General features: G+C 38.9%; 1 protein-coding gene across 1 annotated transcript in view; it reads left to right on the top strand.

The window, feature by feature from the left end:
- The window catches only part of ccser2b (coiled-coil serine-rich protein 2b), a 169,204-nt gene extending 156,166 nt beyond the window's left edge, over positions 1-13,038 (top strand). Inside the window, exon 10 of the mRNA XM_051666952.1 lies at positions 4,765-13,038. Within this exon, the coding sequence (XP_051522912.1) occupies positions 4,765-5,502 (738 nt within the window). The 3' untranslated portion in view covers positions 5,503-13,038. The remainder of the gene's footprint in view (positions 1-4,764) is intronic.
- Positions 13,039-13,287: the final 249 nt, after the last annotated feature.

The following is a 13,287-nucleotide window of genomic DNA, read 5'->3' as shown; positions in this document are numbered from 1 at the left end:
ATTAATAACATGAAAAATTACTATTACAATTTGAAAAAAATTAAACTACTTCAAAGAATCATCAAAAAATCCTCCACGTGCAGCAATGACAGCTTTGCAGATCCTTGGCATTCTAGCTGTCAGTTTGTCCAGATACTCAGGTGACATTTTACCCCACACTTCCTGTAGCACTTGTCAAAGATGTGGCTGTCTTGTCGGGCACTTCTCACGCACCTTACAGTCTAGCTGATCCCACAAAAGCTCAATGGGGTTAAGATCCATAACACTCTTTTCCAATTATCTGTTGTCCAATGTCTGTGTTTCTTTGCCCACTCTAACCTTTTCTTTTTGATTTTCTGTTTCAAAAGTGTCTTTTTCTTTGCAATTCTTCCCATAAGGCCTGCACCCCTGAGTCTTCTCTTTACTGTTGTACATGAAACTGGTGTTGAGCGGGTAGAATTCAATGAAGCTGTCAGCTGACATGTGAGGCGTCTATTTCTCAAACTAGAGACTCTGATGTACTTATCCTCTTGTTTAGTTGTACATCTGGTCTTCCACATCTCTTTCTGTCCTTGTTAGAGCCAGTTGGTTAGACACCTTTGTATGAAATCTTCAGTTTGTATAGCCTTCATTCCTCAAAACAATGATTGACTGATGAGTTTCTAGAGAAAGCTGTTTCTTTTTTGCCATTTTTGGCCTAATATTGACCTTAAGACATGCCAGTCTATTGCATACTGTGGCAACTCAAAAACAAAGACAAACACAATGTTAAGCTTCATTTAATGAACCAAATAGCTTTCAACTGTGTTTGATATAATGGCAAGTGATTTTCTAGTATCAAATGATCAATTTAGCATGATTACTCAAGGATAAGGTGTTGGAGTGATGGCTGCTGTCTAGATTTGATAAAAAATGACTTTTTTTTCAAATAGTGATGGTGCTGTTTTTTACATCAGTAATGTCCTGACTATACTTTGTGATCAGTTGAATGCCATTTTGGTGAATTAAAGTACCAATTTCCCTCCGAAGCAGCGAAATCTGTACATTATTCCAAACTTTTGGCCGCCAGTGTATATTGTAAAAATAATAATAATACAGATAATTAAAATGCATTACATTATTTAGGCACACAAGTTAAGCATTACAAAAAACAATACAAAAAGTGGCTTTAGAATGCAGTGTATTGATTATTTCCATATTATTGAACATTAACCTATCATTGGTCTACAGTTCAAAGCAATCCATTTTGCCATTGAATTCGTCAGTCTGTCTGAAATAGATTTAGGTTTGCTTTGTGTCATAAACATACCGTTTTTAGGTCGCTGTGTCAAGTTAAACGAAGTTTGAAACTTAGAAAACATGTCTCGAGATCTTTGCCTTCAGATCTGCGCTCCATCAAGTTGTTTGAATGCAAGAACGTGTTCTCATCTTGTGTTGTCTGCTCTCGGTGAGTGTGGTTTGTTCTCTGTCTGTATGAGCTGCGAGTTTCGCTTATTGCCCCCTGGAGAAATTGAATTGCTTATATGGAAGGCATATTCCTTATTACGGTCCAGATACATGATTAACTGTGTAAATTTTTTAAAATTTTTATAACATTATTTGTTATATAATTAATTGCACTGAATTAACATGCTAAATTGACAGCCCTAATCTCAATTAAAAAGTCTGTGTAAGAGTCTTTGCAAGAATCTGTTGAGAATCTGTTAAAATATGAATTGGACAGGTTGCTGAGGGCAGTAAATCCAATAAGAATTGCATTTCTTATTTCCAAAAAGAACTCAAAGGATCATTAACGGAACTGTTAAGGAATCAGAATTGGACCCAGAATTGTTCAATTCCTTAATGATTCCCATGCCTAGAATTACATCAGTAACACATAATTAGAAGTTCTTCCACATTGAAAAGTAGATATACCTCAAAAGGACGATTTTGCAACCTTACAGCTCAAATGTGAAAAATTGTATTCACTGAGGAGTTCATATAAATGTTTCAACAAAATTACAAACTTCATATTTCTGTTTTTGAACCCTCCAGAATACTTTTAATTAACCTGGCATATTTCTTTATTAAGTCTTTGAACAAAGCCACGGGTCAATGCCAATCAAATAGCAGAGCTCACATCAAAGGCTCAGCTAACAATAGCAAGATCATACTCCAGCACCCCAGCATCCTGCCTAACAAATAGCCGTACTTCACATGGAGTAATTCACTTTGAGATGGGTGGGTTGGCTGCTCCACAGATATCATGAGCAGTCATGGACAGGTACTTCTTATGACTATGATACGGAATATTAAATTGCATGCAAGATTTTGAGTGTACCCCTTCCTTATAAAAAAGCCTTTATTCTACATTGGATGTTTTGCTTTGTGAAAACACTAGCTTCCAATGGCTTCTCTAGTCTAGATGGCATTGGGTGCCAGTCGTAAGTTGTTTCTTTTTTTATTGCATTCTTGTTTGTCTGTCAGAGAGATGTGCTCAAGTGCACTGCTTTGATAGTAACCTCACCACCTCACGTGTAAGTCCACATCATAGCTAATAAGTGCAGAGACGCTGAGCCGATCCCTGCTCTGTCAAGACGAGTCCTATTCAAAGAGCTGTGAGAATCAAAGCCCTCTCAGACAGCTTGTCATGTGTGGATGCTTCACTCCATCTCACGCAAGTCTGAGTTAACACCCAAACAGAGCAGGCTTATCTGCAGTTGTGTGGGTGTCGAAGATAGTGTCTCATTTATCCAGACACGTGTCCATGCTAGTAGAATCGAATAGCTCTTTGTTTTGCTTGCACTGCCTTCAAGCACTCTTGGTAAGTGTCTACTACTAATTCCGTAAGTGATTTTGGTTGGAATACAAAGAACACATTGGGCAATTTCTTATTTATTTCTCACTTTTTCACTTCCTGACAAGGACAGGAAGCTTTTTTAGCACCACTGCAACAAAATGAAGAGTTGTGCATTATTTGTGTAATTGATGCTATATGCATCATATTATTCTCCCGAAAGACTGGGAAATGTAGTTTGGTTGTGCAAGCCTTTCGCCTCATAAACCAGCATAAATGAGTAATACTTTCTGGCAATTTTAATTGCTTTTCTTCATCAAGAGTATACAACATGCATACAAACTAAAACGGAACTGAGACCACCAACACAAAAAATAACTGTTTTTTTTTTCACACAGCAGGCAAGCACACTTCCAGGTTCTTTTGAGAAGCAACATTCAGTGGTGGATATAACCAGTGCTGCAAATGTTTTTTTTTTTTTTTTTTTTTTTTTTGCTTTTTTTTTTTTTTTTTTTTTTGCTTTTCTCCCCAATTTGGAATTCCCAATGCGCTCTAAGTCCTTGTGGTGGCGTAATGACTCGCCTCAATCCGGGTGGTGGAGGATGAATCTCAGTTGCCTCCGCATCTGAGACCATCAGTCCGCGCATCTAATCACATGGCTTGTTAAGCGCGTTACCGCGGAGACGGTAAAAGGCCTTATGGGGCTTTATATACCTTAGCTGTGGAAAAGCTTCTGTATTTTAGTAAACATTGATCTGCTTCTATGTGAGAGCATTAAATTTCCAAAACACATTGTCATAATATTTTGTCTGAAAGGTGTGATGAAAGAAAGATTCTATTGGAGAGGGGTCACTGTGGGAAAAATAAATTTCAGGTGTGTGTGTGTGTGTGTGTGTGTGTACACAGGTGTAAGGCCTTTATGTTTGCAAGCACACATGCACATATGTGCTCATCTAATGGTTGAACATGCTCCTGAACACTAAATTTTTCTCTTATTTTTGATCTCCCCCATTCATTTTTAATGGCCCGTCATTTTTGACCGGGAGAGATTCGATACCCTGTGTGAGCATTAGTCCAATAGGATAACATTAACTAGCATTTTCAGGCAAAAGAATATCCTCTTTGGGTCAACATGTCTGGGAGGCAACATGAGGGTTAATAATCTGTTAAGCATTATATACAGTACTCTAATAATGTTTATGTAAATACAAGTACTGTAGGTTCTTTTTGAACTACCACCACAAACAATTTAACTTGTTCAATAGGCCTGTATGATTTAATTGTGCATGTAACAGATTGATGAATACACATCCTCACACTTTAATACACTTCAATAGCTTGAGAAATGTGGCATATAAAATGAAAACTACAATAAGACATGCAAAATGCATCTTTTATGTTTAAATTAATGGTCCAAATTCAGTTAAAACAATAAAAACATTTGACATTTCTTCAAATGGAGGTGTAAAATCATTGTTAGATCAAATTTGGCCTCATATCTGTCACAGTGATTGCACTTCGTAAATTAAAATCAGTTTTTGTATTTCTTTCTTGAAAAGTTCAAATATACCAACAGCAGCTGCAGGCTTTGTGGGTTTTATTAGAACAGATGCAATAACACTAACGGTAAACTGTGAAATCAAACAGCACTTTTGGGGCATTTTCAGCTCAATTTGACCAAAGTGGTCTTTGAAATCAATTATTTTCTAGGATGCCAAAAGAACACACAAGTGCCACCGCCGAGTGTTTGTTTGTAAACCGTAACTTCATCTATACTAATTTGCTTCCATCCGGTTTCTTTAATTGACATGTTTCCAACTCTGAAAATTCGGGCTCAAAGAACATCTAAAATTTCCCCATGGACATTGCAATATTGTGGTGCCATTCATATACGGTCTTGTATATTGACTTTTCTGCAACTGTTTGTTTGTTTATATTAGGGCTTGAATTCTATGGAGAAAAGGTTCAAAGTTCAGTAATTTGCTTATAATTTTTTTTCTGTTTAACAGCCTCAGATACTACAGGCTCCCAGATTCTTGCCCAGCAAGCTTCTCAACCCCAAAAGTCTTTCGAGGTCAACCCCTACAGAGGCCCCTTGTGACAATGTGGATGCCCAGCCTGGTCACCGCCCACTGACACCCCAGTCCTGCTCTACAGACATGCAAAGTCCCATTACTGTTGAGTCCAGCCCAAACTGTACTGTACCAACGGTTCCTATTCCTGCTGATAGCATTACTGCCTCCTTGTCAAGAACTTTGCAGAACTCTGATCCTGATGAGCTCAGCCTCACAAGCAGCGACCTTTCAATCAGTGAGACAGCATACACAACAGCTTCTTGTAGCCTTGGCTTGAGGCTTGAGAGAGGTTCCCAAAAACTCCCATTAGGAAGAAGTAGGCTTTCGACTCTACAACCACCCAGCTTCACCAAGAGGGCTTCAACTCTCATCAATCCCGAGGAAGTACATCGGGTCAGCATGCTCTCAGGAGCTCTCAAAAGGCTGGGAACTTCAGGTCCATCCAGGATAAGACGTCAGCCCTTGCCAGCTCACGGACTACCCTGCATCAGCCCCGCCCACCAAGCAACCATTCCCACCACCACTGTAGCACTGATATATAACCCACAAAATGAAGGGGTCAGACAGTCTCCTCCTCACACAGAGATGGAGATCAGTTTACCCAGAACCTCTGCACACCTCCAGCCCAACCATTCCCGCCTTCCCAAGGCCAAGCGCACACAACAAGACTGAAGGTCATCGCTCTGTACACATTTAGACACTCACAAGCTGGGATTCCATCCACATATTTGCTGGATAGAAACACCAAGATGCAAATAAAGTTTCCATAATGCACATAAATGTATACACCCGCTTGAGGTGGACACATTTTTTATATTCGGTATGAAGACGTGCAGAAACTACAGTGGAAACACATTTAGCAAATATATTCCTATAGAATTTATATAGGAATATACTGTAGATGCGCATCAAAAAAGTCACATGACTTTGTCTCAACAAGCCATGTGAATACATAATTTGCAAAGAGAAAATCATCGCCTAGCATCTGAAATGTTGCTCTTGTTATTGGGAAATGCCAAAGCCTGTCATCATAATGACTGGCTACTATTACCTCCCAAAACTGTGTGACATGCTTTCACTTCACAATTTGTCAGAGCATTTCGTCTCTGCGCTCTAAACCGCGTGTAATTTATTACATTGAATAAAAGAGCCACAGAGCCACCTCCATTTTCATTTCTATTTTGTGCCAATTTCCCTAAAAGTGACAATTTTGTCATCTTAATCACATGGTCGAAACACTGCTTTATAATTTATTTATTTTTTGCGATGATCAGAGTTTTTAACTTGTATGGAAACATAGCTACACTCTCGTTTTTGGTCGTGTTGGTGCGCACAGTATATGACTGATCGTAGACTGTGTACGTCAAATTACAAGATCATTCTCTTCACTGACTGAAGCTATGATCTCAAAATGTTTTCTCACACAGACATTGCAACGGGAGATTTTATCTTGACAGCATATCAACAAACATGAAGGAAGGGTTGTGGTGTTGAGAGAATGAGCCAGAAAATTGAGAGAATGAAACAGAAAATATTGATGAGGCAGCAGTTTTATATTTTTTTACCTCCTGCTGCCCAAAGCATTGCTCTCCTCTTGCATGTCACTGGCTGTTGGTCATTGTAGCTCTCTAGCTCTTGCCGGGACAGTGCTTACACCTGACGACTGGAAGATTAAATGTCTGAGTCTCAGAAGTGCACACACTAGAAGACAGCCTGTGACTGAATATCAAAAAAATGAACTTCAGTCTTGTAGCGTGCACTTGGCTCAAGCCGAAGTGACCCAGTGACCATCTCCCAGGCAGCGCTGCATGAACAATAACCTCCTCTGATTGTCCTCCTTCGTGACTCGCCAGAGGGCAGTGAGGCTTTATTGGGGCAGGTCTCCTGCCTGAGCTTGAGGTATTCTTTTAAACATGACTGAGCACGCTGCACTGCTTGAGGTGCTGGGCCCCAAATAAATAATGCACTCAAGGTTGCACTTGAAGCTAGCCACATTGCTCTGTGAAGTAGAAATAAAATCAAAATTAGCCCAGCTTTAAACATGATGTGTTATTCCACTGTGGCTGCCAGTTGAAAGCTAAATAAGGATTGCATAAAATGTGTTGAATGTGGGAGGTAATTTGCAAGACACTAGATCCTGTCTTCTTACCTTTTACCTTGAATAATCAATAATACAATGAACCTCCAAGAAATACGGCCTGTGTAAGAGAAAGTAAAAGAATAAGCCAGTCTGTTTTATGTTTCATATATCTACAAAAACAAGCCTACCAATACAGATTCGCTTCAGTTTGCTTCAGCTTCACCTCTACATGACAAGCATTGCAGAAAGTGTCACAGAGGGGCGATTTAATGAGAGGTGTAAACATTAAAAACACATGTATTTGGACTTGCACCCTTTCTACACCTGATACGAGCGGCACATCATGTCATGTCAAAAGCAATAGAACCCATTATAATCAATGATGCTGTCTACGCTGATAGGATAACAACTGAAAACAAGCAGAGTGTCGATATTGTCCCTGCTTCACTTTTTGTATACCTCTCACAAGTCCTCAAGAGAGACTTTAATTTTCTTTTCTTAACTACCACCACATGTGGTACGTGTGAAGCATGGGTTATGATGAAAAGTTCCCACTGAGATTTTCAAAGGAGCCGTCTCCTCCAATTGCTTCTCTTTCCTTCTCTCTTCGTACCTTTGTTCCTCACTGCTTGCATTAGGATGGTGTCCTGCAGGCATTTGCCTCCCACCACGCCACCTAATGAGAATAAATTGTGAAAGCTAAGTCAAAATTAACAGCAGAAAGTGTTGCAAGGACTTGAATACAATGTAAAATATATATATATATATACTATAAAAGATGAAATAACATCTCGTTGTGGAGAGCATTGGCCCTTACGGTGAGGTAGTTTGAAGTGGTTGGCATGGTTACTTTACCACTACTGTGATTTTGCCAAGTAAGATATGATCCTGGATCAACATCCTTCATGGAGCAATTCCTATCAACTAATCATGTTTAAGGGTTAGGTTTAGGCCTATGGCAGGGAGTTTGAGGCATGAACAACAATCAGATTTAAGGGTTAGGTTAGGGTTAGGTTTAAGGATTAGGCCAAGGGCAGTGGGTTTGAGACTTGCACAATACAATTTATTGTTTTGGTTTGGTTAGATCAGGTTAGGTTTAGGACTAGGGTTAGGCCTAGGTTAGGGGATTTGAGGATCGAACAACATTCTTTTCAACCAGTCATTTCCCTCTGATTTTAGGGATGGGTTAGGAATAGGAATAGGTTTAGGACTCGGATGTTTGACTAAATGTTTTTCCAGGACCTTCAAAAGATGTTAATCCAGGAACACGCCCTACTTGGCAAAATCTTGATGTCCATTACTTGATATTACGGCCAAATGATTACGCACACAAATTCAAGAGTAGTGCATGATTGCAAAGCATTGAACAAGGACATTTTTTTATGTAAAGCCATTAAATAGCCTAAGGCCTTTAATCCTATGATGTTCAGGGCATATCTAATGATGATGTGAAGTGCATTAGTACAGTACTGCATATCTTTTTGAAGCAAAGATTTTGGGTGTATTTGCACAGCCCAAGCATCATCGTATTTCTAAGCTTCTTAAAATACTTAAACTTGTACTCATTCTGCATGTATTATATTGATAAAAAATGATCAATAATAGTCACCTACATGAATCTTGGTATACATTTTCTATGCAACGCAATATTTGGCATTCCATCATTTGTAGAATGGTAGTGGGAACAACAGCCGAGACAAACTTGATCAACAACGTGATTTATTCTGTTATTCAATGCAACAGCCATTATTTATTTAGATTTCTGATTTCTTGCTTTCAGAACAGTCCGTCTTTCTTTTCAATCCCCACCTATGATGAAAGAAAAGAAACTGGAAAGACTTTCTCTTTGTAGTTTAGTTTAAAAGAAAAAATGCCCAAGCTTTGCAGCAGTAGCCCCCTACTTTCATTCCACTTCTATTCACATCAAGCTTCACTCCCACCTCCTCAGGCTGTCTGATTGCCTTTGCTGTCTTACCAAACACTGCAGGATGCGGTTAGTGTAGCCACTGACTTATCTGCTGCGAATATATCAGGCCCATCACTCAGCAGTATCTCACCTCGCCTGGCAACTCGCTGCATGTATCACGGCATCAACGCCTGCAAGTCAAACTGTTTATCTCTGTGTGTCAATCCATTTTATCTAATTTACATCTCTGCAAAGCTTTGCCACTTCGACATGCACGCAAGTCACCTCTAATGAGGCTGTCGAGATGACATCCACCTTGCGTCAGGCCCTCAATATGTTCAAAACGGTTTGACGGTACAGAGCCTTAATACGGTGGTGAGGAACCAAGGAGAACTTGGGATGCCATGGATGGATTAGTCCCAAACCCTCACCCTAATCCGTAAATCCTCCTCAACATGCACTCACCTCACAAAATGCTCCTGTCACTACCACTAATCTATGATCCTGCCCCCTGCTATTGTTGGAAAAAGCATGTTTGAGTGCATAGACGTGACCTCTCTGATGGACCTGAGATGAGATGGTGCTCTCTTGCTAAAGTGCTCTGGAGTGACGATGATAGTCCCTGTTGATGGCGGATAGTAGCACCCTCATTGAAGGCCAAAGCGAACACTCTAGCATCTTATCCTTTCATTTACTACTGACAAAAAGCACCCAGAGAGAGAGAGAGAGAGGTCGTTTACATACTTATGCGTGTGCATCAGTACACACATGGAGTGATTCACTGGAAAGCTCTGATTTTGAGTATCGAAGCGTAATGGGTGGTTAATGCTGTTTGTCCTTTATATAAAAATCACTGCTTGGTGTTTATTAAAAGATGAAGTATGTGACTTTCTGCACCCAAACAGATTTGCAAAAATAATGACACTTTCACCATCAGTTATTGGTTGGCAATCAAGTAGTTCAGCCCCAAATTCATGCCATTGGTTGAGTCAATAAGTTTGCATACACTTTAAAAGTTCGATTTTAGTCTGACTACAACAATAATTTGTCTTCTTAAAATTCATCATGTACCATTAAAGATGTTTGCGAAGTCAGACTAACATACCTAGATAATGCGATTGTTGCTTCACTTTGTGCAGCATGAAAGCATGTTAATCAGAACACAACTGGCCTTGGTGATGACGACTGGGGTTGCCAACCATCCTGTATAATATGTAGTTGTCCATTTTCATATACAATTGTCAATGTTACAAATTACAGATTAGAATGGAACCCTAAATTGAGAAGTAGTGAAAGATCTTACTTGGAATATATGCAGGTTATACATTGCATTGCTCATTGTAGAAGAGAGAGAGATGACCAAAGATGGCAGCGTGTAGGTTGCGTACTTCCGGTGCTGCATGTGCCAGTCGAACATTTGCCATTGAGATGGATAGGAATGCTAATAGATGGCTCTCTCCAGGTTTTATATACCACTCTGGCCCAGTCATGCCGCTAAAACAGAATGCAATTCCCTTTGGTGCCAATAGTGGCGCAGAAATTACACAGCATTGTAATATCATTGTTGTATGACCTACCACGTTAATCATTTAGTGTAGTACTTACATGTCATACTTTTATCTTGGTTTATAATGCGTCAGTCTATAAAGAGTCATTATAAGAAATTATAACGATAGATACAAATATGGCTTGGAGTATTATTCTAGCATTTTTGCACTGCAGAGGTGCCTTCTGATTAAGTTGAGGTCTCTAATTTTACGCATTCTCAATTTGCTCTCCTGTCTCTGATGAGATTAGTTTAGTTCATGTAGTTTTAAGTTGTCTTTACTTTGCACAGACTTAATTGCATAAATTTGAATAGTGTAGGCTGCAGACTTTATATCGGTACTTTTTGGTGTCTTAGCTGAAATAACTACTGAAATAACAACTCACTTCTGTGTGGCGAAATATTATCAGACCTAATTGTCACTGCTGTGTTGACTGGTGTACTTGGCCATGTTTTGCTCTCTGAAACCCCTTTTCCATCAACAAGGTGCCAGTGGCCAATCTGGTTGTCCAAAAGTTTCTTAAAAATCAGCTCTGTGCTGGTCCCTGAAACGTGTTTGTCTCGAACCAGGAACCGCTAACATCAGTGGCAGGGGGCATGATAATGTCCTTACCACATAAAGCTTTCAATCAACAACAATTGAGTCCGGCTAGATTTGCGCAAAGCAAACTAGATTGCGCCCATTATAATCACTGAAACTGTGTACACTGGAAGTGGCAGAAGCGGCGAATCACGTCACGCATTTAAATGAAGGACACCATGTTGTATTTTTTTGTTGCACAGCAGCTCCATTAAGTTTATTTTCCCAGGTCTGTCATAAAATAAATAATTTTATTTTTAATTCCATGTGAATTGATTGCTATAAATTGTATTGGTAACACTTTATAATAAGGTTCCATTCATTAATATTAGTAAATGCATTAAGTATCATGAACTAACAATGGAAAAATATTTTGCGCAGCATTTATTTATATATCTTGGTGAACGTTAATCAAAATACTATTGTTCATTATTCATGTTTGTTCATATTGCATTAACTAATGTTAACTTATGTTATGTGAGAAGGAACAAATCAGAGTTTCTAGAAACAGCTTTGCGTCACAGTTCTGTTGGTGTTTATTTTGCGAAAATTACAGTATGAATGCACATCATCCCGCTTGTTACAAGGCTACTCGCCTGTAACGTACTTGCAGAGATCACAGAGTGATATGAGAAGTTGGAAAGATGACTCGCAATACCCGAATGAGTGGTCTGATATCACTTTATCCATGGATATGCAGTTGTTATTCAGAAATAATAGACAGCTAGACAGCATGATTGACCAATCAGAATTGAGTATTCCAGATAGCCTTGTAATAACTAATGTTAACAAATACAACCTTATTGTAAAGTGTTAGCATTGTATTTGTTATATATTTAACTTTTGTAACATCACAGCCAGCTTGTGATGACATAAAGTCATTAAATTAAGCACAGTGGAAAAGGGGTACGAATGATGCAGAGATTCTCAATTGTATAAGGTATACAAAATAAGAAAACGACTGAACTTGTGATACGCTACTGTCCTTACAAAGGTCAAAAGGTTCTTAGGAACTAGAACTCACTATCTGTTACTTCACATTTATTTTAAAGGAATAGTTCACCCAAAAATATAAATTCTGTCATTTACTCACCTTCAGGTTGATCAGGTTGCCTTTCTTTTTCTGTAGATCTCAAAAGATCTATTGAACTATTCCTTTAAGTCTGTATAAAATGCGCACACACTGAAACTATGCTTTTGTGGTCTTCCCATAGCTGTAAGTGTTGACTATATAGATTACTTGAAACTTTGTGTAGCTATACAAAACTCATATGAGCTCATGTCTTTAAAGGTGGTAACATTATAATAAACACTAGTTTATTTTGCAGATTGAAGTTGCTTTGACCTGTGATGTCCCTTGTTTCATTTTGCGCATGTTAACGTTTATGGAACAATATCACTGTCCGTGTCATTATGTCTCCTAGTAGTATCAAGTACTTACACTGCAACATGTTTATACATAACATTGATGCAGAAACACTTTTATTTGTTCTTTAATTGTACTTTGTGTTGTGTACAATCTTTCTGTTTACTTGTTCTTCATTTGCGCTACAACTGAGAACTTATGAAAATGCACTGCTTTATGATGTAGAATTCTGGTTAATTTATTTGTGCATTATTTACAAGAGTGTGTAAATCTCACGAAAAATTCCTTAATCAGATATGCACTTTAAATGTATGTTTTTATGGTGATGTTTTCGTGTGCAGTGTGAGTGTCTAAGATCTCTAAATAAAGATGCCACCAAAATCAAGTCTCATGGTGTGTGTGTGTACATGTGTACTGCTTGGGATCAATAGCACTCCACTGTGCTGTGAACACAATGTAGAATTCATGTCTTGATGGGTGCTATTTTCAAGTGTCTGGATGTCTGAATAGTTATTTGTGTCCAACCAAGCTACAGTATGAGAAGCAGTGAAAAAAGAGGTGTGCAGAGGGAGACTTGAGGCTGTGATGGACAGTGACAGAAGAGTGGAAAAAGGTCCAGAGTACTACAGAGTGCTGACCAGGAAGTATTGGGCTGCTGGCATCAACTTCAAGGCCTATTCACATCAAGACATTCCTGTGGCTCAGCTGGAAGAACACGGTGCTAGATACACCAAGGTGATGGGTTTCGTTCCCAGGGAACAGGCATACTATACCATAAATGCAATGAATAAAAGTGTCTGACAAATGAATACATTTAATATCTAGGGCCTCCTGACCCGTCCATAAATTATGTGATAAAAGTATGTATTTTCCTACCATCAGAGCAATTCAAGCTTAAAGGACATGTAACTTTGTGTTTTTATGAGCTGTGTCAGCAGGGGGCAGTCAGTGTGTAAAACGATGACATCAAACGAGTCCA

The sequence above is a fragment of the Myxocyprinus asiaticus genome, chromosome 32, assembly GCF_019703515.2.
Source record: "Myxocyprinus asiaticus isolate MX2 ecotype Aquarium Trade chromosome 32, UBuf_Myxa_2, whole genome shotgun sequence".
In the NCBI taxonomy this organism is placed as follows: domain Eukaryota; kingdom Metazoa; phylum Chordata; class Actinopteri; order Cypriniformes; family Catostomidae; genus Myxocyprinus; species Myxocyprinus asiaticus.
Note: the sequence above shows the minus strand (reverse complement) of the source record. Positions and strands in the feature narration are given on the sequence as shown.